The sequence below is a fragment of the Rutilus rutilus genome (genome assembly GCF_951802725.1).
Source record: "Rutilus rutilus genome assembly, chromosome: 16".
Taxonomy (NCBI): domain Eukaryota; kingdom Metazoa; phylum Chordata; class Actinopteri; order Cypriniformes; family Leuciscidae; genus Rutilus; species Rutilus rutilus.
The window spans coordinates 7,266,400-7,292,199 of NC_140224.1; the positions used below are offsets into that span (position 1 = coordinate 7,266,400).

General features: G+C 36.4%; 2 protein-coding genes across 4 annotated transcripts in view; both read right to left on the reverse strand.

Moving 5' to 3' along the window:
- Positions 1 to 4,019: 4,019 nt before the first annotated feature.
- Positions 4,020 to 15,213, reverse strand: slc16a9b (solute carrier family 16 member 9b). 3 transcript variants are annotated; one of them, XM_084433651.1, is made up of 7 exons: positions 14,723 to 15,198; positions 14,312 to 14,621; positions 13,109 to 13,328; positions 12,452 to 12,595; positions 11,494 to 11,589; positions 8,479 to 9,315; positions 4,020 to 5,428 (listed from the first exon to the last, which is right to left on the reverse strand). In XM_084433651.1, exons 3-7 carry the CDS (start codon positions 13,311 to 13,313, stop codon positions 5,244 to 5,246), a joined length of 1,467 nt encoding a protein of 488 aa, XP_084289777.1. In that variant the 5' UTR covers positions 13,314 to 13,328; positions 14,312 to 14,621; positions 14,723 to 15,198; the 3' UTR covers positions 4,020 to 5,243. The 3 variants fall into 3 exon arrangements, with proteins under 3 accessions (XP_084289777.1, XP_084289776.1, XP_084289778.1); XM_084433650.1 differs by having other exon boundaries at positions 14,312 to 15,196; XM_084433652.1 differs by lacking the exon at positions 14,312 to 14,621 and having other exon boundaries at positions 4,254 to 5,428; positions 15,146 to 15,213.
- Positions 15,214 to 16,120: 907 nt separating this feature from the next.
- The window catches only part of ccdc6b (coiled-coil domain containing 6b), a 34,021-nt gene continuing 24,341 nt past the window's right edge, over positions 16,121 to 25,800 (reverse strand). The window contains exons 7-9 of the mRNA XM_084433653.1: positions 25,030 to 25,130; positions 21,137 to 21,258; positions 16,121 to 19,125 (exon numbers count right to left, since the gene is read on the reverse strand). Coding sequence (XP_084289779.1) covers positions 18,976 to 19,125; positions 21,137 to 21,258; positions 25,030 to 25,130 — 373 coding nt within the window. The 3' untranslated portion in view covers positions 16,121 to 18,975. The remainder of the gene's footprint in view (positions 19,126 to 21,136; positions 21,259 to 25,029; positions 25,131 to 25,800) is intronic.

Below are 25,800 nucleotides of genomic sequence, written 5' to 3' on the forward strand. Positions count from 1 at the left end.
TCTTGCACGTCAAGCGAACATGCTTGAGCTTCCTTTTACCACAAGTGATGTGTGAGTTGATGAATGTTTGTATGTGAATAAAAGCCTAAATTCAGTCTGGTCATCATATAAAGTGATTGTGTCTCTACAGAAAATTTGGACTAAACCGCTTGAAGCATATGGATTAGTTTTCCGATCTCTTTATGAATTTTTTTAAGGATCAAAATGGCATTTGCATAGCTGTCAATGGAGGGACAGAAAGCTCTCAGATTTCATCAAAAAGATCTTTTGTCTACCGAAAATGGACAAATGTCTTACAGGTTTGGAATTACATGAGGGTAAGTAATTAATGACATCATTTTTATTTTGGGTGTAAGCAGGTTATCTGTCCACAATAAAATGCACATAGAAATATTGAACCAGAATTAACTTGTACAGTATAATCAATAATAGAAGCCATAAGCTGTAGAAGTGTCGCATTTATGACTGGTTAAATGTTTTTGTTAATATGTTCTGTGTTAGCAGAACATATTACATAACAAGTTAGTTAACAAGTTAGTAGAACATAACAAGTTAGTTAATATGTTCTGTGTTCTGTGTGAGCACTTCTCCTTTGCCGAGATAATCCATCCACCTCACAGGTGTGGCATATCAAGATGCTGATTAGACAGCATGATTATTGCACAGGTGTGCCTTAGGCTGGCCACAATAAAAGGCCACTCTAAAATGTGCAGTTTTACTGTATTGGGGGGTCCGAAAACCAGTCAGTATATGGTGTGACCACCATTTGCCTCACATAATGCAACACATCTCCTTCGCATAGAGTTGATCAGGTTGTTGATTGTGGCCTGTGGAATGTTGGTCCACTCCTCGTCATTGGCTGTACGAAGTTGCTGGATATTGGCAGGACCTGGAACACGCTGTCGTATACCCCGACAGGGTAGAGTTTTATCGATTTCCTTCAGAAAAGAGTAAATTTATCCAGCGGAACCTGTGGGTGAGGAGGTTAAAGCGAGTGGACGTCTTCAAAAGTAGTGCTACAGAGAAGATAGCAAGACTGCTTGGTGGTGGAGTAGCCATTTCTAATGGGGCAGACTGGGAACCAAACCTCCATCATCGTGTTTGTGGAAGACATTTTCTCACAGGTAATGTATAAAATGTTTGGTTTGGTTGTCTTTGAGTAATTTAGCAAAACATAATGGCTAGCCTGCTAGCTAACGTCAGCTCTAGTGTTTGCCCAGCTGTAAAGAAACACCCACAGCTACACAGCTGATGGCTTAGAACTAGCTGTCACAGTCTTGACTTAGCTCCATCGATATGCTTTCCCAATTGACACAGTACAAGGTCAAGTTAAATGTGTAAATGTAAGGGCAAAAGTAGGAGCTGTAACACACTGAAAGCTTGTCTTTTTTAATGTAGTGCAAGCAGACTAAATTTTTACTAAGGTTTCGTCAAGTGTTTGTTTACACTGAAAAAAAGACTGCAAGCTTTTACTGAACAACAGCGCCCCCTTTTGTCCTAGTCTGGTGTTCTACTGAAGCTACTGTGTTCTGTGCAGTTTTTAAAGGACGAAATGTGAACTGCCCTGCTCCATTAAAATGAAATGTTGTAGCCTACATTACAGAGGGGACATTTTCTACAATTAAGGTCTAGGACCAGGCTAACAAGCAGCAGTGTTCATTGTAAAGCTTGCTTTGTTAGGCCTAACTTGAACTCTCCAGTGTCCAAAATTGAAGTTGTAAACATTTGGTAAAATATAGTTACTTAAGAGCACATGCTTAAATTGTCTATGTCTTTATGTTTATTATGCAGGTTGTCCGAACCCTGACCCCGACCACCCTGACTTTGCTCCTTCGCAACACCTGGGACCTGAGTTAGCCGATCCAACCGCATCTGCTTAGAGAGCAGCAGATAAACAGTCGGTACCATCGAGCAGTGAGAAGGAGACAGCTTTATTCTGCAGCTGGACCAGGACCAGAACCAGAGATTGTTCCTGACATAGAAGACAACCAGGAAGAAGAAGGGGACAACCAAGACAATGCGGGACAATGTCATATGTGTGAAATGCTACAGCTAGAGGTACTTAGGTTGCGTTTAGAGAGAGACTCTTACAAAGACAAGCTGTAAAAATTGTCCATCTCTTCAGAAAATTTAATTTGCACAGAGAATGATACAGCTAGTCAAATTAAGCACTAACAGAACGCATTGAACGCATCAAGATCTTTAGAATTCTGAAAAACACACTCTTTCTGACCCTTGTTCCTCTCTCCAGTGACATATTGACTGTCTGTTGTGCTCTAAGTAATCTTAGACCTAAACTTATTAAATAATACTGCTACCGGACTTCGATTACGTTCCTCTCACTCTTTAACAAACTGATAAGCTAGAATCTCTTGTGATTACTCTTGTGAAAAAATATTTGAATCAAAACCCTTTGCTCCTTAACTTTGTTGTGTACTTCACTGATTTATTTTTGGATTATTTTATTTATTATTGTATTCATCTTATTGTTATTCTTTCTTTTTTTTCTCTTTTAAGATAAATATGTATGTACATCTTTAATAAATGTCCATTATCTTTGTATACAATTTTACTTGGTTTCATTGTCATGTTCTTCCCCCCTTAAAGGAGAACTCCGATCAATTTTAACATTGAGCTCATTTTTTTGTACATTTGGATTGCTGTCAGTACAGAGAACAACGACAAAAATCGGTGTTGCCTACACCGAGTTATCCTCTTTTTAAAATTTGCACCCTGTTGACTTCAATGGGGCAAGTTTTAAACCTGCTTTTAGCCTCTTAACATCCTTGATGTGTCATTACAAGTGCACAGGTCATGTGAGTGATTCCTTCGGAGTGAACGCGGGTGAATCTGACTGCAGTAGATGTGAAAGATATTAATAAAAATGATGTTTATTCAGCCAGAGCACATACCTGTATTTACAGTAGTCGATTGTCGAGTTCACGCGCGTGATCATAGGTACTAAACCTATGCGCGTGAACTCGACAATCGACTACTGTGGACTTCGACCGAAAACAGGATGTAAATACAGGTATGTGGACCGTACTCGGACACATTTCTAACCGGCATGCATCTCGCGCTGATCACCGGTGATCGGTTCTGCGCAGGTTTTGCTCATCTCAAACAAGCCTAATGTCTATCAAATGCGCCTGTACGTAGCTCATAACCAATCGCTTCAATTATACCAGATGACGTATGTAGAGTGACAGAAATTCAACGAGGAAAAAGACGATGGGTCAAAGATTTATTTGTGCACAATGGCGTTTAGCGAATATTACCGTTTGTGCAAGATAAACATGAGGGTAGAAGGTAACGTCGAGTCTGATGCCATGTTGGATTCATTCATAGATATAAACAAACTGCTTCGGTGTCGTCATCGTCTTGCTGCTCCCTCCCCGTTCTGTGATTGGTTCCCTTTTTCAGGGGAAAATCTGGTCCATGGTGTCCAGACTGCCTAGCAGTGTGAATAAAATCCGCTGCGAGCAAGGCAGTATGGGGAAACCCAGGCTAGTAGGCTTTACTCCATTAACTGGAACAGATTTTCACTGGAACTGAATATTACATCCAAATATTGTTATCTAATCAATCAGCATATTGTTGTGTAACTGCACCTATTGGACCAGTATTTCAAAAAATTTCACTGGAACTGAATATGACAAACAACTATTGCGAAAGAACTATTTACAAAACAACGATTGCGAAAGCGTGCACGGATTATGAATTTGTTCACTGTTACCACTAACACAGATTTAGACAGATTTGTGAACAATATTTGAGAGAAATAGGCCTTTTGTGTACATAGAACAAGTCTTAGATCTTTGAGTTCAGCTCATGAAAAATAGGGGGAAAAAACAAAAGTGTTGCGTTCATAATTTTGTTCAGTGTAGATAAATCTGGGAATCAGTCAAGTGTTTGGTTTCAACTTGTGTTGAACAATATTCTATTCTAGGTTATGCAGAGTAATATCTATCACAGCTTCGATTTGATTACATATATAAGCATCAAAAACTATTTGCATCATCATTTTACAACCTTTATCAAAACCTGCAGGCAAACAAACCTCAGATTGCATTCACTATGGTTACTGTTTCCATGGAGATGACAAGGCCACCTCTCATGGCAGTCTAATGAAACCCAGTGCAAATCTTTACAGTATAGGCTAAGTCTGGCATTGTTTGCATTTTGCGTGAACAGGCCATGACTAGTGTTGAAAAAATAGGCTGTTAAAAGAGAAAACTGGCTATAAAGCAAGCAACAATTATATCATCAATACTTTAATTATAAAAAACATACAAATGCAAATAAAACAATAAAAGAAACATAAATAACAATGGCACTACATCTAAAGGTGCCATAACCAGAAAGATTCCTGTAATCGTTTTTTACAGTGGTGGAGCAAATATATACCCATGTTTCCTATTCCACTTTACACTGTTCCTTGAATATTAAAAACATATTTCAAGTAACAATGTCTTTTCACGATTAAAAAAAAAAAAGAAAAAAAAGAAAGCAGTACAAATACAAACATACACAGCCTATTGCAAAACGTATACAAATAAAGAAATTAAAAGATGGCTAAACTGCTATTAAACAACCTGACAGCATTTTCACAGATACGTATTCCTTAATAGCATGTGGTTTTAAATCAACTACAGACAATAGTCTGTCACTAAGAAATTTAACTTTTTTTTTTTTATAAAAAACAAGGCATAAACATAAAAGCAACAAATCAAACACAATAAATAACTCAACAACAATCATAACTTTGGTACAGCACAAGACATTGATTATCACCCGTCCAAATACTGAAGAATGTTTTTCAGATTGTGGAATATTATCAAATACAAAAATGACATTAATTTAGTGTAGTGAAGTCTTGTACGTCTATAGAAAGAAAGAAAAAAAAACAGTCATCTCATGAAACTTGAGATGTTTGAAAACATTGTTTCTCTAAAATCGGTAAAACGTGGTACTGAAGACTCCCATCTCTATTTACTCTGATCCGTACAGTAAACAAAACAAATCTAAAAGACAGTCTAAAAGAGTGTTCTGAATGCAGGACCAGAGCCTCCTAAAACAAGGCCACAAGTCTAAGCACGGTCCTTTCTTCATTTTCTAGAATTCTTCAGTGTAACATGCTGAGTAAAAACATCCAGCTGACATGTTCAGAGGCTTCAGCTTTTTTGTTTTTACAGAATGTGAGAATTCATCTTCTGTACAGCAGTTAATCTTGTATTCATGCTTCAGGCCACTGTTGCCACTTTGTCATAGTCATTTGTGTATTCTGTGTCTGGCGTATTGGTTTCATCCTGGTTCTTGTTCCAACAGGACAAAGCCGAGAGAAAAAGGCCAGCTCCTCCCAGCAGCACGAAGCTCCCGCTGAAGTAGAACGCCAGGTCGTAGGAGTGCATCCAGTCGTAAATCCAGCCTGGAGTGAGAAACCAAACAAGTGGCAGAGTTACATACTGGATCTCACTCCACAGGTAAACCTACTGGCTCTTTACTCTTGGCACATTTACAACTTAATCAAGAATGTAGCATTATAACTTTCATTTATGAAAGTATAATTATATGGAATCAAATTCAAACAGCTATTCATAAAAATGTTTGAATGTCACCTGGGTCAGTGAAAAAAAAAAAAGTGTCCAAAATAAAGGAAAATAATCTTTTAAAAATCTATAAAACGTATTTTGGAAATGTACTCTTTTTATTTATGTTGGTTTCATGTGTTCAAGTGTTTCATAAAAAAAAAAAAATAAATAAAAAAAAAAAGTACAAGACAAATACATCTAAATCATTATTTTTAAAAGGTTATATGTATGTATGTATGTATGTATATACACATGTATGTGTGTGTGTATGTGTATATATATATATATATATATATTATATATATATATATTATACACAGTATATATACACATACACACACACACACACACACACACACATGCTACATGACTAGAGGAAACAAGACAAAGAAAAAGCCCTGTGACGTTCCCTTTTGCCAAGAATGTCAACATTCATAATGCACTTTGATTTTGGTGCCGCTCCAACTGTTGATCTGACTGTCTGTCGGCAGGGATACAAAAATGCGGAAGTTTCAAAAATATGCTGCTCTCTAAAATGTCATGTGGTGTAACCATCAAGGTAAAAGCAATATCATATTTTCCTTACAACTTAAATACATGTGATTTCACACATCTTAATCATTCTTTTAAAATAAGTTCTTAAATGATGCATGTTTTGCTGACAAATAAACAGACATATCTTTGTGTAATAGGTAACAGAGAAGTTAATTTACATATACTACTGACATCGTAACAATACAAAAATACCTATCCTTTAATTCAGAAATTAAAGTCATCTTCATTATAGAAGAGTTGTATTGCATATTTGAATTGCAATTTTCATGTATTTTTGGATAAACAAATAGAACATGGCAAAAAAAGAATGTCATTGACCTAGGGCTGGACGATTTTGGAAAATAATCTAATTGCGATTTTTTTTTTAACCAATATTGCGATTTAATATGCGATTTTTTTTTTTAAGCTCTTTATCTTTTCTATTATTCAACAAAAACAAGCAATAAATCATTGTAAAATAGGGAAGGGAATCTTTAGGCACCTCATGAGCCGATACATTTTTTTTCTTTAATTGATCTTATTAATAAAACTTAAAATATTTAATTACATAATTATAAGTAGGCCTACTTATAATAATTACACATTAAAAAACTAAATTAATACAATTACATTTTAATAATTTTAACAAATATAGCTTCAAAACAAATAACAAAGAGGGAAACAAGTAATAAAAACTCAGTGAGTGTTTTAGCGCAATTTTCTCACGTCATGGGATCACAACACTCAAAATTCAATTTTTGAAGCATAAAGGAAAGATTTTTGATCAAATCTTTTTTTCTAATATTATTGTAAATTTTTGAAGCTATCGATTGCAATTTGTTTCAACTCGATAGCTATTATGGTTGCCGAGAAATTTGCAAAAAAATGAATTTTTTCTGGAATTTCCAGGAAATCCAAAATCTTTTCCTGGATTTTTTTTGTGCGTTCCCGAGATTAGACCTTCCTTAACATAATGCCGAAAACCCGAAGTCTCTAGGTGGTCTGGTTGAGGAGTAGATACAAGTGCAAGATTGGTGCGCACAGACAGAACAGAACAGAAATCATGAGTTGTTAATCGCAATTTTGTCCGGTGGAAAATTGCGCTAAAAATATTACAAGCAATAAACAGAGTGCTTTCAGTAGCCTATTTAAGAGTAGGCTGAACGTTTTCATCTCTTTTGAAATTATAAGATGTGGTTTGTCCTGTCTGTTTAATAACTGTCTGTGTCACATTAATTTCGCGTCATAAAAGCATTTTGAGATGCAAGTACATTTAACCACGTAGACAGAGTCGCTCACAGCCGCATGCTCAAACGCTCTTCGCAAAGCGCACGTGAGTATTTGAAATTGAAAGCAGCTTCTGTCGGTGATTTTCATATTTTTAATATATAAGCCAACTGCATTCCAAGACATATGATGCCTTCGTAGAACATTTGCAAGTAAAATACCGGCGGGCGAGACCGCGCACTACAAAAGTAACATCACGCAGACCGCGCGTAGGCTACCTCATATCTTGTGCAATGAAGCCCGCGAATGTCCTTGTAATTCGCTTCAACTTTTCCGAACTTTATTAAAGATTATTTCTCGTAAGGTTCGAGTGGTGTCGTGTGTGTGTGTGAGACAGGAATTAGAAGCAAGCAGAATACGGTTGTTTAAAGCACACGCGTCATCACATATCTGTGTTTAAAACTATAAGCTCAGACATAAATCTGAAATTATCTTAATCGATACAGAATCGTTGGAGAGAATCTATAACACAATATCACATAAATTAAACATAAACTGTTATTTCCTGTAGCCAGGTCTATATGTGTCGCGTGCCAAGTTGATGCACGTGACCAGACTATAATCGCAGTTTTGCGGTTAAAAAAAAAATCGCATTTCATCATATCGCGATATTATCGCAAATGCAATTAATCGTTCAGCCCTACATTGACCCACCTATATAAATGTATTCATATATATTTAATTAATTAACTTTAATTTTACGTAGTATAGTGGAAAAAACACAATGTCCCAAAATGGTCTAATTTATGCCAAAGTATTCCAAATAAATCTTTATCCCCAAGTCATTCCAATTCAGCATGATGTGGTTTATGTGACCAATTCCCACTGATGAATTGAAAAGAAGCTGATTCTTAAATTCTATTTTTTCCAACTTCTGGTCTGTACTAATTAATTTGCTAATAACTGAAGTGAACTTCCAATTCAGAATCCCACTGATGAACTGAAAAGAAAAATTCAGATTTTGGCCAATCTCTGGTCCGTACTAATTCATTTGTGAATTAAGTTCATTTTAAAGGCTTGCATAGCGTCTGAACTAAAATCATGGCAACAAGTAAAAAAAAATTACCTGCGACAGGTGGTCCGAGCATTATACTAAATCCACCAAAGAACATCAAGATCCCATATGCCTCAGTCAGACGATCCATTCCCACAACCTTAGTGGTCATGTAGGGTACGACGGACCAGTTTCCAGAAAAGAAGCCCAGCACCGCTGAGATGACCTGCAGCCCAGCGTAGTTCTTGGTGACGGGGATAATGAGAAGAGCCACCCCTGAACCCAGCAGGGTGAAGCTGTACAGAAAGATGCTGTTCATCCAGCGGATGTCCATCGTGATGCCCAGCAACAGCTTCCCCACTCCTGCAGCAATGGACATGATGGAGACCAGCGGGATGGTGCTGATGCCATCGACCAGACCCTCGCTCTGGGCCAAATCCTCCAGGAAGAGAAGAGGAGTGTACGCACCCAGGCAATACGCAAACAAAGACACGCACATGGCCGAGAAGACCCTGTTCTGAAGCAGTTTCCCCGTCGACTTCAAGTATTCCACGTACTCCTTCTGTTTCTTCTTTATGAGCCGCACCAACGCCACATAACTCAGGAGGCTCTTCTCGTACGGTGGAGGCTCTTTCGTCTCTCCGGTGATGAGAACGTTGACGGACTGGTTTTTCTTGATGGGATCCTCCACGACAGGGCTCTTTTCCAAAACCTTCTCCTCTGCCTTCTCGACCAGCGCTGCTCTCTGTTTCAGGTAGTAGGCCGGCAGGTGCAGTGGTCTCATGAGTCCAGCACAGGCGATGATGTTTAGTGCAAAACAGCCAATTAGCAAAAGGCAGCCGTCGAGTCCAAAGAGTGCAATGAACTCATTCTGTGCTGTAGCGTAGAGAAAACCTCCAATACTTGTACCTGGAAACATGAGAAGGATTGAATTGTCTTACTTTAATTGGATATAAATGTTATTAGTACTATGGCTATGATTAATCAAAGTAAAACCGAAAATTGTGATATGGTTTAGTGCGATTATCAAATTGCAAAGGCTGCGATTTAATTAATCCCTCATTTAATTAATCAAATTTTACGTTTCTTTTTTTTTTTTTTACTTCATTGGAATGGTACAAATTTGGTAAAAGTTTTGGCACTTGCTATGTGAACACACACACACAAAAATTGTGGACATGATACAAAAAGGTTAAATGGTCCTGTAAAAAATAGTCACACTTGTGCATTGGAAATGAATTGGAAACAGTTTTTATCTAGTGAAATATTTTGGTACTGCAGCCAAACAAAATCTTACTGAAAGCTAATTTTTTTAGATATCAAGCTCACATTTCAAACACAACTTGTTTAGATTTATGGTTTAACGTAAAACGTGATTTTGAAAATATATTTTATATATAAATTGAAAATAGTATCTGTGCATTTTTCATAACAATATATTGTTACAACATAACAACAATTCTGTTACTTTTTTTAAATTCACTTTTTTTTTTAACTTTTTTCACTTCAGCAATAATCTGCCAAGTGTCGTCTTTAAAAAGATATCGTACTCTTCTGTGCTCTAAATCAGCGTTCTTCAACCCTGCTCCTGAAGGACCCCCAACACTGCACGTTTTCTTTGTCTCCCTAATCAAACACACCTGATTCAATGAGCTGATGAATTGAATCAGGTGTGTTTGATTAGGGAGACAAAGAAAGCGTGCAGTGTTGGGGGTCCTTCAGGAGCAGGGTTGAAGAACACTGCTCTAAAGCATTTAAGATTTACGACAGTTTAAGTTGGAAATTTAGCTTTCAGGTCTATGCTCAAAAAGTTAATAAATGGATTATAAATACAGTGTAAATATAATTTAGTATAAAAAAAATCCCCTAAAAATACAAAATATTAAATAAAAAAACATTATCAAACTAAAATATAGTAAATTCATTTCATTGAAAAAAAAACAAAAACATTTTTGACCTACACGCGAAGAGCACCAGAGGGTTAGAGTTTCCTAATTTTGTTTTGAAGGTCTTCTAAAATGGGTTTACATGCAAACTAGTTTCTCAAAATAAACATGGCATCATCACCTCTTTTCACACAGGAGAAAACCCCCTCTAAACCCCGCCTTTCCGAGAGCCTACGCTGCTCTGATTGGTCAGATGACCCAGTCTGTGATGATTGGTCTACAGCTTACAGCTTGTGTCGGACACCAAACGGCCATTACCATATCTGAATTTCAGCTCCAGAGGCTTCCTCAGCACTTGGTGCACAGTGATTAAAAAAAAAAAAAGAGTAACATTGGTGGATTTCCTTTCGCAGCTCAGAAAATAGCGTCTTCTCGAATTTTAGACAACATGAACCAAACTCTTCCAGGCCTCAGCCACAACTACAGTGTTTGAGGGCGGGTCAAAGTAGATGTTTTTTGTGAGCAGCCAATGAAGCTAGGCTGGCATTATGCTGATTTGTAGGTTCGTGCAGGAAGCAAGACTGAAATTACAGTTGACTCATTCCAGGCGGTTCAGAACACAGGTTCTTTCTTTTGGGAGACAATAACTCCATTTATCGTTCACTTTGATCTTAGAAAGCAGGGCACTGTGTTCTTACATGTGAGCAGCTCATTATTATTCACAGAAACTGCTGCTCTTTGCATTTGGGAACGCAACATTGTAATGATAAGTGCTAATAAACAATAAAGAATATATGGCCAAATTGTGCAGCCCTGCAAACCTGGAATATTTTTCACATTTTATATCATAATCGCAATTCTTATTAGAAAAAAATCACAATACGACCCCCCCCCCCCCCCCCATTTTAGGACATTTTAGGAAAATAGTAGTCATGAAAACTGTTTTTTATATATTCCTTTTTTTTTTAAACAGCATTGAAGGAGTTCACATGTGCTACATATTTCCCCATCCGATCCTACTCATCCATTTGTAATAAATAAATAATTAAATTAATAAAATGTCAGCTTTGTATAGACATTTATATTCATGCTTTGAGATAAAAATGTTTTTAAAACTGATGAGAAACATACATTTAGTCAAGTGTGTCTAAACATTGGACTAGTAGTGTATTATTTTCAACTGATCATATATTTAGCCTACCTGTTGTAATAATGCCGAGAGCAAGACCGCGTCTCTTGTCAAAATACTGGCAAGTGATGGTTACAGTAGCAGCATAAACAAGTCCACAGCCTAGTCCTGTATAAGAAAAGTGTGAGGTTAAAGAAAAGTTTACCTGCTCATTTAATCTTCATTATAATCTTATAATCAACTATAAAAAAGGCAAACAGATTTGTGTTGCTGTGCAAGAAAAGGGGGCTTGAGCACAAGACCATACTCAAACTCTAAATATCCCCCTAAACTACAGAATAATTGAAAGGATAGTTCACCCAAAAATGAAAATTCGGTCATTAATTACTAACCCTCATGTCGTTCCAAACCCTTAAGACTTTTGTTCATCTTCAGAAACACAAATGAAGATCTTTTTGATGAAATCTGAGAGCTTGGTTTTTCTCGCACGTCAAGGGAACATTTGACCTTCCGTTTACCACAACTGATGTGTGAGTTGATGAATATTTAAATGCCTAAATTCAATCTGTTCATCATATAAAGTGATCGAGTCTCTTCAGAAAATGTGGACTAAACCGCTCAATTCATATAGTTTTACGATCTCTTTATGAACCTTTTGAAGCGTCAAAAGTGGTAGTTGCGTGGACTGTCAATGGAGGGACAGAAAGCTCTCAGATTTCATCAAAAAGATCTTCATTTGTGTTCCGAAGATGAACGAAAGTCATACGGGTTTGAAACGACATGAAGGTGGAGTAATTAATGACAGTATTTTCATTTTTGGGTGAATTATCCCTTTAAGTTAATAATACATTTATAGATATAATAGGTATTAAAATAGGATTTAATATGCCAATAAATATGGCGACTTTTTTAATGTTTTATTACATATTGAGCAAATATTGTGAAAATAAGTGCATTTAATTTTAGCAAAAAATTTAGCATTATATCATCCATCGGCCCACATTCAGACTTTTAAATGTGAGATACTTACCAACAACTATCCCATAGGAAAATATGAGAAACTGAACATTGGGTGCAAAAGCGCTCAGCATAAGCCCTCCGGAGACCATGACCCCGCTGAAGATGGTTACGGGCCTGGCCCCGAAGTTCACAACACAGGCACTGCAGATGGGACCTGTGCAAAAGGACAAAAGCATCACCTTATTAGAGAATGGAAAACTCAAAATAGAAATACAATCAATAACTGCTTAAAAAAAAATCTGATGTAAGCCGAGGCATTTAACTAGGCAGATTTGAAGTGCAGATTTTGATTGACTTATGAAAGCACAGGAACATGACATCAAATGTCCCACAGACACAAACCGAAAATCATTAAGTCACAATTGTAGCCCTATTGATTTGACACGCTACTCTTTATTTTATATTGGTAAACAAGTTTCATAATGAAAAACCAGGTCAAAGACTTATAATAAAAGAATGAGAAACTTTTCATTTAATAATTGCTCAGTATTTATAGTTTGAATTATGATCATATGGAGTTGGAAAGCATAGTCATTAAACTCATTGTGGTTAGTTATGTTTACCATGGTATATTTACCCGGAACAAAGGGGAAAAATGCAATGCATATCTTTATGCAGGGTAGATTCATTAAGCATTAAGTATCTCGTTTCAATGTTGAAAACTTACTAGCAATGAGTCCGACCCCAGACACGAGAGAGCCGACCCACGCTGTTGTGCCTTTGCCATCCTGAAAGGTGTTCAGCCATTCCGGGTAAAGCACCCCCACGGACTGAGGCGAGCCGTAGGCCAGGAGCTGACCCATGAAAGAGGCAACCACAATGGCCCAACCCCATCCACCGTCCGGGGCTTGCTTTGTGTTCCCTGCGCTCATGTTTACACTGGGTTCCTGTGGTGAAAAACACATTTAAAGACATTGTTCAGACAAAAAAAAAATGACATTTCATTTCTTTCACACACACACAGGTTATCATGTTTATGGGGACTTTCCATAGACATGATTGTTATACTGTATATAAACTGTACATTCTTTCCCCTTACCCTACCCATAAACCAACCTTCCCATCACAGAAAACTTTCTGCATTTTAAAATTTTCAAAAAAACATGATTTAGTATGATTTATAAGCTGTTGGTCATGGGGACCAAATACAATTTCAGATATTGCCATCTTCCCCATATTGAAGGGTTTACCAGGCAACACAATTATTAATTTATCTGATTTTATTCGTTGAGGAACATATCTTGCATTTCAACCTCAACTTAACTTCTTACATAATGAACAACACCAAAGAACGAGGTGTGCGGAATCGAATGCGCGTAAAAGCAGCGCACGGACGCAGAGTTCAGGAGCGCGCACGGTTGCAGCTGTGCGCTCATGAACTCTTGTCAAGTCAAGTCACCTTTATTTATAGCCTACAGCGCTTTATAGAATACATAGATAGTTTCAAAACAGCTTTACAGCGATAGCAGGAAAATGATGCATTTGGCTGTTGTTCGGCTGAAGTCAGTTCAGTGTGGATTCAGTTCCGTTGTAAAGATCATCAGTTCATTTCATCTATAATGCAATTCTGCAAAATATGATGTCATCGTCCAACTCAGTTCAGTTCTCATAGAACAGCACAGTAATACTGATGAATATTAGGTCTACTTTTGTTTAATAGTTTCACACAAATACAAACTGTTGTGAATATTATCAACGTAAAAAAAACTTAAAAAAAACTGAAAGCAACAATGAAAAACGTAGGCTATAGGTCTCATTTAAAGCTGAAAACCTGTTTGCTTTTTGTGATGTGAATATCCAATATATTAAAGAATAGTACTATTAAAAACATTATAACGTCTCACTAAGAGATTGAAAGTAAAAGCTTTACCTCCCCAACCGCGAAATGATGATGATTTCCGTGGTAAATTCAGTTCAGGATGTTGAACTGGCTCTTTGGACAATCCGGTGTTATGATTTTAAATGTCATATCATATCATTGTGTCATAATGTGAGATGACCGCTGTGGTCGACGTGAATGATTGTGGATGTGTTGGTCTGCAACATCCCGGTCTTGTCTTCATCATTGTGCGCTGTGTTCTGCAGGAGCTCCAGCTTTTGTTGCCAGGCGTTTAAACCGGTTTGAAGCTGTTCTCGCTGGCCTAGCTTCACATTTCGATGCTCTAACTTCCTTTCTTATTCTGTGACAATAAACACAGCACGGCTGCAGTCAACCCGACATTGACCATTTCCCGTTAACACTTAAACGATTACTTTTCGCCACTGTTGAAATGATAAATACCATTATATATTTACAGGAAGCATCCGCTGTGTGACACCGAAGGTAGAATGGCTATAGCGTTAGTTTTCCTGTGACATGGACAATGTATATAGACTGCGTTCATGGAATGTGCTTAATTTGACAAGTTTCATTTGAATTCTTACAGTAGAATAAATTGTAAACACATGCCACGTGCATCTTTATGTATGTGCGATGCTGTTCCAGTCCGAACCGGTTGATGATGACAATACCGCCGTGACACGTGTTACCGGGATCATCTGCCTCCTTTCACATCTTAAAGGGACCACAGTCTACACTTCAGAAGCGTATTTTATAACTCCACTTATGTGTCATTTAAAAAAGAAAAAGCATTGCACCCAAAACTGTTCTTTAAAATTAAAGTTCACCCTAAATTGATTTTGAAATTATACAAAATGTATTCACCCCCAGAACATTGGTCCTGGAGAGCCACTGTCCTGCAGTTTAGCTCCAACCCTGAAAAAAACTCACCTGATTGTAGCCTTAGTGATCCTGAAGACATTGATTAGCTGGTTCAGGTGTGTTTGATTAGAGTTGGAACTAAACTCTGCAGGACAGTGGCTCTCCAGGACCAACGTTCCCCACCCCTGCCCTAAACCAACAAGATAAACCAGAAGTCTCTATGCTCATTACGCCTGCAATTATTTGATAAAAAAACGAAACAGAAAAAAAAACAATATTGTGAAATATTATTACAATTGAAAATTATGGTTTTCTATTTTAATATACTTTAAAATATAATTTATTTGTGATGCAAAGGGGAATTTTAAAGCCATAACTCCAGTCTTCAGTGTCACATGACCTTCAGAAATCATTCTAAGCTGCTTTGATACTTTCATTGATAAATAAAAAGTTTAAAAGAACAGCATCGATTTAACATCCTTTCTGAATAAAATTATTAATTTCTTTAAAAAAAGAAAGAATAAAGTACTGACCCAAACTTTTGAACGGTAGTGTATATCGTTACAAAATATGTCCATTTTAAATAAATGATGTTCTTTTCTAACTTTTTGTTCATCAAAGAATTCTGAAAAAAGTATCACAGGTTATAAAAAATATATTAAGCAGCACAACTGTTTCCAACATTGATAATAAATCTGCATATCAGAACTTCTGAAGGATCATGTGACGCTGAAGACTGCAGTAATGATGCTGAAAGTTCAGCTTTGCATCACAGAAATTAATTATATTTAAAAGTATATTCAAATAGAAAACCATTATTTTAAACCGTAATATTTTACAAGATTACTGTAATTTGATCAAATAAATGCAGGCTTACTGAACATAAGAGACTTCTTTCAAAAACAGTAATGTTTCTAAACTTTTGACTGGTACTATCTATCTATCTATCTGCATTTGTGTATGAAGAGAGAGAAAGTTGATGGTGATTTACATTTATAGGTAATATAATAAGTGACAAAAGAATGACAAGTACATTTTCCATATGGTTAGGAAAAATGCATTTAAAGCAATACAATGCCTTCATGGAAAAGTTACTGCAGTGTGAGTGTGTACGGTATTGTAGCAGAGTTCAAGAGATCAAGCTATTCTCATGCAACTTCCAGCTCTTTACTATCCATTTCGACATCACATACGGTACATAATCATAAACTTCAAAATGCACATTTTTAAAATCACACATCTTTATCAAATCAGGCCCTTGAGTTTCCGCCAGTGGGAAAGACACTCATGCTAAATTTCTCACAGTATCAGAGCGAGGTCTTTTGTACAGAGAAGAATGCACTGCAAAGATAAAGCCCAGCGCAACAATCCGTGGGAACAAAAAGAAAACCACAAGACCAAAAGCTGCCAGGAAAGTTTCCTCACAGTACTCCCTCAAAAAATATCTCAATACCTTTAAGAAAACATTACTACTTGAATATGTTATGCGACCTGCAGTTTAGGTTGAAACATTTACTAAGAAAAATAGTGAGATTGAAGATGATGTGTAACAATATCACATGTTTATAACCGACACAGTGAAGAGGCGGTAATTCCACAATGCAATTCAACCAGCAGAACAATGTCAAAGCATTCATATTTAAGGCAATTAGCAGATACTTTTATCCAAACTGACATAAAAAAAAAAGTGATTTATCTTCACATAGGAAAGAAATTATCCTGCAAATAATAGTTAAAAAAGACAGTGCAGGGTCATTAAGAGTTTTTACACCAATTCGAGACTTTCAGTTATAATCATCATCGTTTTAATAACCAAAATAACCATTACATAATGTAGCTAGTTTTTACTTTACAAATGATGCAATGCAAACCAGAATTAGTATCTGTTGTGACAAAACAAATGACTGAACCACATATTAAGGCATTAATAGTCTGATGTGGGGATAAGCTAGAGCAATACCACAGCGAGTTAAGGCTCAAAGGTGTCCTCTGTTAATGATAGCAGTAAAATGAGCAAACGTTACATTCAGTCGTCAACAGTCTTAAAATAAAAGGTGGGTGAGGCTGGAAATGACAAAAACGAGTGAACAAGTCAAATGAACAAAGTATTCTTTTTCTATACACAGATATTTACAGAGACAACAGTAAAAAAAAAAAAAGTGTAACATTAAATTAAATATATTCCTGGCTCCACTAAATCTAATGAATTGTGCTCTAAAAGAATACATGGTGAAAAAAAAAAAAAAAAAAAAAAAAATGGAAGACGAAAACTATAGACACACCCTGTATTGAGGATGAAAAGCGCTGATGTAATGCTTCAGCAAACACAGTCATGTTTTGTAAGAGGTTGTACACTTTCAGCATTCACTTGGTCACAGTAACCAACCAACATAACTACAACCGACCAGGAGTGCGTTTTTCCAAAAGCATCTACGGTCGCAAGTTTTCTTGAACGCCGATGGAAACGACAGAACCATAGTTGGCTTTGGGAAATGAATGATTGATTTGACCTTCCGTAAATCTGCATGAAACATTTTTAAACACTTTTCAAAAGGGACCCCCATAAGAATTTCGGGTATTGGGCAAATTTGCAAAGCATACAAAAAAAGTCTATTTACACATGCTTTAAATTCACTTCCAATTATTTTATACTCAGTATATTTAGAAGTAAGAAAACAAATATCACAGTGGTACCAGACACCGTTAAGCAGAAAAGAGCTGCAGGTGCGTTTGTAAAAAGAAACGAGACGATCACTACACAAAAACACACTAGTCTTTTCTAATCTACAGCATTTAATGATTCAAGTGTCTTGCTGAAATTTAAAAAAAAGCTTATAGATCCTACCAGGAGGATAAAAGCAGATGCCAACAACGCATTACATCTGCAGCGGCTCCGAAACACCAAGTCATCAGAATCTTCTCATTCAAACACGGCAAAGCCACTTACTGTCCAGGTCAGAAAGGAATGAAATTAAACGTTTTGCATAAAGAAAATGAAGCCATATGCTGAATTCAAAAAAAAATTTTCACATGTGAATTTGTCAGGACAATGTTTTCTACAATGTCACAATTATATTTATGAAAATATTGAGAGAATTGATTTGGTCCTCAGAAGGTTTTATTTTCGTTATGCATTTTTTTATTCTGATTTTGAGATGATATATGACCTGGACAATGCTTTGTGAGCGTTCTTCATCACTGTTAAGTATTTTCAGCACGATTAACATATTTTGCGGTCTTGCTTTCCGAATACGTTTATGAGGCAACTATCAAATGCATATTGCTGTATAAACAGGATGTTTTGTTTTTGTCTTTCTGAGACACTTATGATTTATTTAACTGATAATTTAATAGTAATATTTGGTATTACTGTTACCAGAGTATTATCAACAAAAGGCCATTAGATGCTTTGTTCATGATTCCATCTTAAGTACTGGACCTACCTGTGGGCTTTCTGGAACGTCCTAATGGTCTACTCTGGCTGACACTTTTAAAGTGTCTAAACATGAAAGAAAATATGAAACCATCTACGAACAAGCAATTTCTAAGAGATTGCTATGGGCGTAGATCGCTTGACACACACCGATGTCAAAGCACTAAGTACTTGCTAAAACTGTGCTATACACCAAAGACATGTTCATTCCCTCTGAGCTGGAAATGCCTTTACCCCTTGTCTCAAGTGGACACATTCTTCCAAACAGAAAACTATGAGCAAGACAAATTAATGGTTTCAGTGCGAGACGATGAAGATAAGAAGGATTTTTAATCCTTTGGCTGGAAGGATGTTACAGTGAAGCAGCTCTGTTTGGAGTCCTCTCCGATGGCGCATTGACCTATGGCTGCATGGACTGCTGGGATGATGGCGGGTGTCCGGTGGGTGGCGGGGGAGGTGGTGGCTGCACACCAGCATGCGTGTTGGGGGAAGGTGGAGGCGTGGGCCGCTTGAATTTATCAGGACTGTTGCTTCTTCTTGGGGAGGGTCTCTGTGAGGGGAGAAAGGACAATAAATAATCTGTAACTTTCCATGGGATGTGATAAAACTGATGTTTAGAACAGCTGAAGATTCACACCAGCTCCACCTAGAACCATTTAGACCCTCTTCAGGCAAAACAGAAGAACGAACTGGCGTGACGTCACTTTGAACAAAATCAGGACAAAATTACGTTTGTTTGGAGTTTGTTTGTGGAGTTCGAAACAGTATGTTCAGGCTGGTAAACGCCTTCAAACTACTGTACCTGTTTGTCATGTTTAATACTGTAAAGCTGCTTGCTTTAAAGCAATCTTTTGTATAAAGCGGTATATAAATAAATGTGATGTAACTGGAGTGCTGAGTCAAGGGTTTAAGGGTTTTTAAGACCTGCACAAATAACATTAATACCATATGCACGGGCAGGTCAGAGCAAGGTCTACGATGATTCCTTTAACACTTGCCTGTGATGAGCTACCAATATTTTTCAATGTTTGTTCAAAGTTTGAAATGTAATCCAAATGACCTTTAGCACATAATAAACACATTACAACAAGATAAAGTAAAGACTATAGGCCCACACTGAAACTGCTAAATGCTTGGAGCCATCTGCAGAAAACTGTACTGAATAAACTCTTCTGTGAATTGTGCATTACAGGGTATCTGCAGTTTTTAAAGTAAAATAAAAACCTTAAACAGGCTGGGGAACACATTCAACAAAGAATATTAGTAAAACAGGGTAACTGCTCATTTAAAATTCTCAAAACTAGAGTTGCACAGTTCTCAACTGAGAAACACAATGGAGTTGTGGACTGTCCCACAATTCTGAATAGACAACTAAATAAAATAATGTAATTTATTAAAGGTTCTGACAAAATGTTAATTGCTGCAGTCTATTTAAAAATAATAATTTGATTTTAAATTGAATGAATGAATGATTCAATGACTCGCTCAAAGACTTCACTTGTTTGACTTTTTGAACGAATCTCATGAATAAATCAATAAAATGACTGGTTAGCACTTGTCGCCACCTACTAATGTAACGATGCAATTGATACAAATCTTTATTTGAAGCTAATGCAGATTTAAATGTTCCGCTGTGATCGTACTTGTCAAAGGTTTATTACAAATGGCCATATCGTTGTCATTTAGGAATAAAATTGCGTGGGTATTTGAATCAAGATTACAACCTTTTAACGATTATTATGCAACTCTAGTACATAAGATATGAAATTGGTACACATATGTACCAATACATAAGAATTGGAGGTTACCCATAATAATGTTTTGGGTAATTATATGGGCATGGTTATGGGTAATTATAACCCATAATTACCCATAATAATAAAAAATTATTCTGCCAAATGTGTTAAACAGTCTTTCCTTAGTGAAAGATAAAGTACACATTTGGATAAGTCAGGCTGCACGATAGTACGCATGTACTATATAGGTAGGTTAAGGGCCGTGTCACTGTCAGCACCAAAGGCTATTGGCAATAGCTGCGTTGTTAAAAGTTGATTGTAATGTAGACGTTTGCTGAAGTAATATCTGGACTTCGATCGAGGCAGGTCTGGATCAGAGTTCTCTGTTAGATAGAATAAATCCCTTTGCAGTAGACTATGAGCTTTATAACTTGGCAGATCTTATACATGCACAAACAGATGCATTACACATTAAAGGAAAAGGAAAACATTAAAAAGCATCATATGATCCCTTTAAACAAGTACTTAAGAGAGCTTTCTTAGTAAAATTGTTGCCTAATTGCATTAAAAGCAGAGCAGTCTAACAAGGTATGTTTAAGAGAAAGGGGGGATGAAATGTCCCAAACAACATCTGGTGTACACCACTTGATCAAATCATTTGGAAACGGAATAAAAGTCTGAGATTTTAGGATGAATTTCTAAGCTGATGACAAAATTGACTGTGTACAACCCTATGGACACGTAAAAATCGAAGTATACTTTGGGCTTATTAGGAAGGGGAAAAACCCAGACAGTCATGATGGTGCAAGGCCAGAAGGAACTCACTGCAATGCCGTGTGAGGCTCCTACGTGGACATGCAGGCCGGGTGTGTTGTAGTAGGACATGCCTGCTCTGGTCAGCGTAGTTGGTGGGGTGAAGCCCACTGTGTGACTCGCATAAGACAACCCTGCAAAACCAAACATAATGAGGTACACAAAGTCAGCGAGGCTTTAGCAAATTCACTGAAGTGTGTTATTATACAGAGTTAATGAACTGGTCACACTTTTCCACACAATAACAATGAATAGAGATTGAAGGGTTCAAGATTTAAAAAGAACACAAAAGCAACAAATGCAATTTTAATTAACCAATTCACATCTATAAAAACAAAACAAAAACTTAATTCTCAAATAGGCCAATGAACACCAACATAGTAAGGAACAGACCAACATTTATCACAGTTATACAAAGCACTTTTATCATAGCTTTTTTTTTTTTTTTTTTTTTTGAGCTTTACAGACCCAATCCTCATTTACTTTTATTATGTTGAAAAGTGCAGCCAGGTAACCAAACCTTTAATGAACATTTCCATTAAACTTAGGGGTGTAACAATATATCGCAATACAAAACTGCAACAATATGTATCGTGGATAGTGACAATATGTATTGTGTATAGTTCACCCAAAATAAAAAAATTAGAAAAATTTTACGTTTTCAGAGTTTTAGTGTCAGTACTACATTAAACCACTATATATAATGTTGAATATAAAGTATAATAATGAAATGGGGCAATATTTGTGGCTCCTGATAATGCCAAATGTTACCAGTAAAAAGTGGCCTACATTATTTTAAATGTACTGTATCTATTCTAGTCAGTGAAAGAGTGCAAGCATATGTATAAAATAATTCTGTATTTTCAGCTTCAGAATCATGAATATTTTTATTCTGGTGTCACCATTGTCCTGTGCATTGGGTTACCGGCACCAAGTCAAAACCTATTCAATTCCACAATGTAAAATAAAATTTAGCATTTTAAACAACAGTACATTTTTTGTTAACCTTTTACCATGTCTTGGAGTATCGCAATAATATCGTATCATGAGTTCAGTATCGTGATATGTATCGAATCGTGACATGAGGGTATCATTACACCCCTAATTAAACTCAATGCAATGCAATCCATTTGGCTTATCCATGAAGGTTACATGCTTTGATTTCAGCATATTAGTTTAGCTGCCTATTGTTTAGAACAGTCTTTATGACAGAAACACCCATAATGTGCAGTTCACTCAGTGGTAAATGAGCAATCTTTTCAGATCTATTTGCTTGTGAGTATATGCCTTGTTCTGAACTTTCTGTTCTTCCAAGGAATGTTGAACAGGCCTGCTCCTGAAGACAGGTGTAGACTGAAACTGACTACAATCACATAAGCTCAGAATCAGTTTATAAAGACATTAAAAATTGTGTGTTCCTGGAATGAACATAAATGAACCAGAACAAGAAATTAGTTTCAGGGATTAAAAAAAAAAAAAGAAATTTGGCAGAATTTTTCCTCGGCCAAACCCCATTCCACAGCCTGTCGCACACCCAGTTTCAGAGCAGTTTTTTCTTGTAATTAGGAGTATAGTGAGTACATGCTTTACCTTCACAAACGAAATCCTCAAAGAACATTTGCATTTAAAGAAAGGCCATTTTGAACTGCGTTTCTATTATTTACTAGGGCTGTAATCTCCCAGTCGATTAGTCGATTATTTGGTCGATACGTTCTGGCTCGACCAAAATTCTGATTGGTCGATTTTTTGCCGCGTCATTAGTTTTGTCGCGTTCATTTAATCAGTTTTGCCGCGTTCATTTCATCAGTTTTGCCCATAGACTGTAAAAAAAATAGGTTTTGCCGTGTTCATTTCATCAGGTGGAAAGCACTAATTGCTAATGGGGGTGTTTTCAGAGCACCGCTGTTTCACAGGTAACAGTCTGTCTTCAGAACACCCCCCTTGTTTTCACTTCTTTTGGATTAGCCCAACCCACTGGAGAAGAGAGACAGATTGAAGAAAGTAGGCTACTAGAAGGTTTGCTGAATATTATTACTTGATCTGGTTTGTTTAATAAATATTATTTTTTTATTAAAGTGACTTTTGTGTTTAAGAGTAAAAGCTTTAAGTTAATAGTCTATTCGTGTCTCAGCCGCGAAGCTGAGCTCCTATGTTCGCGAGCTGTACAGAGCGGCTGAAATGATAGTGTCTGTCAGTTATTATAATACATATGACAAAAACAATTGTCTAAATTATGTTACATATTCCTCAAAAGTTCTTGTCATGATATCACTAGTTGACAACATGGTACTATTTTCGGAAATCACATAGGCTATGATATTGCGCAGGTGCACGTGATGCAACGCTGTCAGAGCCGACAGACTCGTGTGTCAGACTCATTTCAGTGCAAAATAATTACGTCAAAAACGATTTAATACTGCAAATAGCCTACTAGTTTTTTGTTTATTTATAATTCATTTAGGCGGACAACAAGGCGCACAGTGCGCAGCTAATTAATTTAAAGTTTTTTTTTTTTTTTTTTTTTCTAACGTCATTTTTAGTCGAACATTTCAGGACTTTAGTCGACCAAGATTTTCTTTGGTTGATTACAGCCCTATTATTTACACACTTTATGAAATTTCAATGTTTTCAATCTAATGCTTTTACAAGACTTACCTCTTTGTGATAAAGTTATGCAAATGGTTAATTATTTGTATGACTACAACACAAGTTTTTATTTCTCAAACAATAAAAGCCAACAGAGCTTTTGCGAAAAGTGAGCTAATATCACAAACTATACATAATATAATATCGGTTTTTAACCTAGCCATTATAAATAAATAATATAATGTTATTTTTTTTATTTTATCTATGTTGACTATATGTAAAGTGAACAGCATGAACAGGGCCGTACGCAGGATTTTATAAATACCGAGGTCCTTGCTATAGTGATCCTGCCATGGGGGTTCATGGGCATAATCATGGGTTTAATATCGATGTTTCATCAAGCAATTGCCTAGATTTTTTAAATGAGAAGCAAATATAGCAGACAATATAATCAGGACATGGAGGCACCAGCGTGATATTGTATTGCACGTGAACTGAAGGGCGTCTCATAAATGAACCGAAACTCCGGTAGGTAGGTAGATAGTCAGTCTACTTTTAAGCAAAACAATTCAAAACGAATAGAAACAGACTACTCTCTTATGTAGGCTAATCCGTATAAAATGTGCATTTCTCTACATTTGGACATTTTTGTGTAATTATATTTATTAAACATGTAGAATACTTTCCAAACTGTTACATAAAGTATTATAAATGTTACATGTAGTATTATAAATTCAGACGTTCATGATATAAAAAAATAAACATATTAGAATAACTTTAAAAATGGAGTGATCACGGAGCAGTTTTTCCATGAGCGGGAAAACCCGGAGTGGAGTCGGAGCGGAGTGATTACAGAAACGCTTAGAGTGCAGAGAGGAACGTTCTTTCGCTCCACTCCAGGCTTTGATCACCTCATCTTTCCTTAATTTAAGACCTATTCAAACTGAAATTAGACATTTATTACACTATTTGAGAAATGTATAGCATATTTATGGCCTTAAAATTATGAAAAGTAAATTTAAGACAGAAGGACAGACAGGAACCCTGCAATTGACGGAAATCCGTCGTAGACTCGCTGCAGTTAACGGAAATCTGTCATAGCAACGGAGAACTTCAATCCCTCTAGTTTTATTCTCTTATTATCTTTGTGTAAATGGAAAACAGATGTAGGCTATTGCTTTTATTATTATTATAAAAAAAAACAAAAAAAACAAACACAATAGAAACTGTGAGAGCCATATTCAAAAACAACTTTCTATAGTAGATTCCAATGATCAGGCGAGTTGTATGAAGTACTATTTCAAGTAAATATGGTGTACCTGGTGAAATGGGTCTGCTGGAAGACGGGGATGGGCTGTAGGGAATGGGGCTGGAGACGGTACGGGGACGTAGGCCTTGAGCGGACATCTCATTGAAGTACCTGCAGAACAATAGGTGGTGGTTAAAATGTTCATCAGTGAAATTAACCGGTAAAATAGAGCATCTAAGTGAAGCAGTAGGTTTTACATAAGGGTGTGCGATATTGGCCAAAAAAATAAGTATATCTTAATATTTTCTTAGATTTTGTTGATCACGTGAGTTTTTGTGCAAGTACCTTGGTTGGTTTAGGCCTGTCGTTGACAGCTGACTCCCAGCTAGGGCTATGCCAGTCATCTTGACAGCGCCCCACCGCAGTGGTGGTCCGCCAAAACAGATTGTATGTGAATGATGTTTTTTATATATATATATATATATATATATATATATATATATATATATATATATATATATATATATATATGTGTATGTATGTATGTATGTATGTATGTATGTATGTATGTATGTATGTATATATATACACAGTGTGTGCAGAATTATTAGGCACGTTGATTTTCTGATCATATTTTATTTCCAGGAACATTTTGCCAATTCCAAACCATATTAATCTTAATAACTACTATTAATTTTGTATTTAATCATGTATAAGTGATATATAATTGTTCATGAAGGCTGGAAATGAAAAATGTCTTATTTTCAGGTGTGCAGAATTATTAGGCAAGTTTTCTTTTACAGATAAAATAAGCCAAAAAAGAGATTTAACAAAGACTGAA

Excerpts from the sequence above, each read along its gene's own strand:
- slc16a9b (XM_084433651.1), bottom strand. The coding sequence starts at position 13,313 with ATGAGCGCAGGGAACACAAAGCAAGCCCCGGACGGTGGATGGGGTTGG. Across the intron at positions 9,316-11,493 it reads TCTCGGCATTATTACAACAG|GTACAAGTATTGGAGGTTTT; the intron begins GTAGGCTAAATA and ends TCATGTTTCCAG. Across the intron at positions 5,429-8,478 it reads GCTCGGACCACCTGTCGCAG|GCTGGATTTACGACTGGATG; the intron begins GTAATTTTTTTT and ends TTCTCACTCCAG.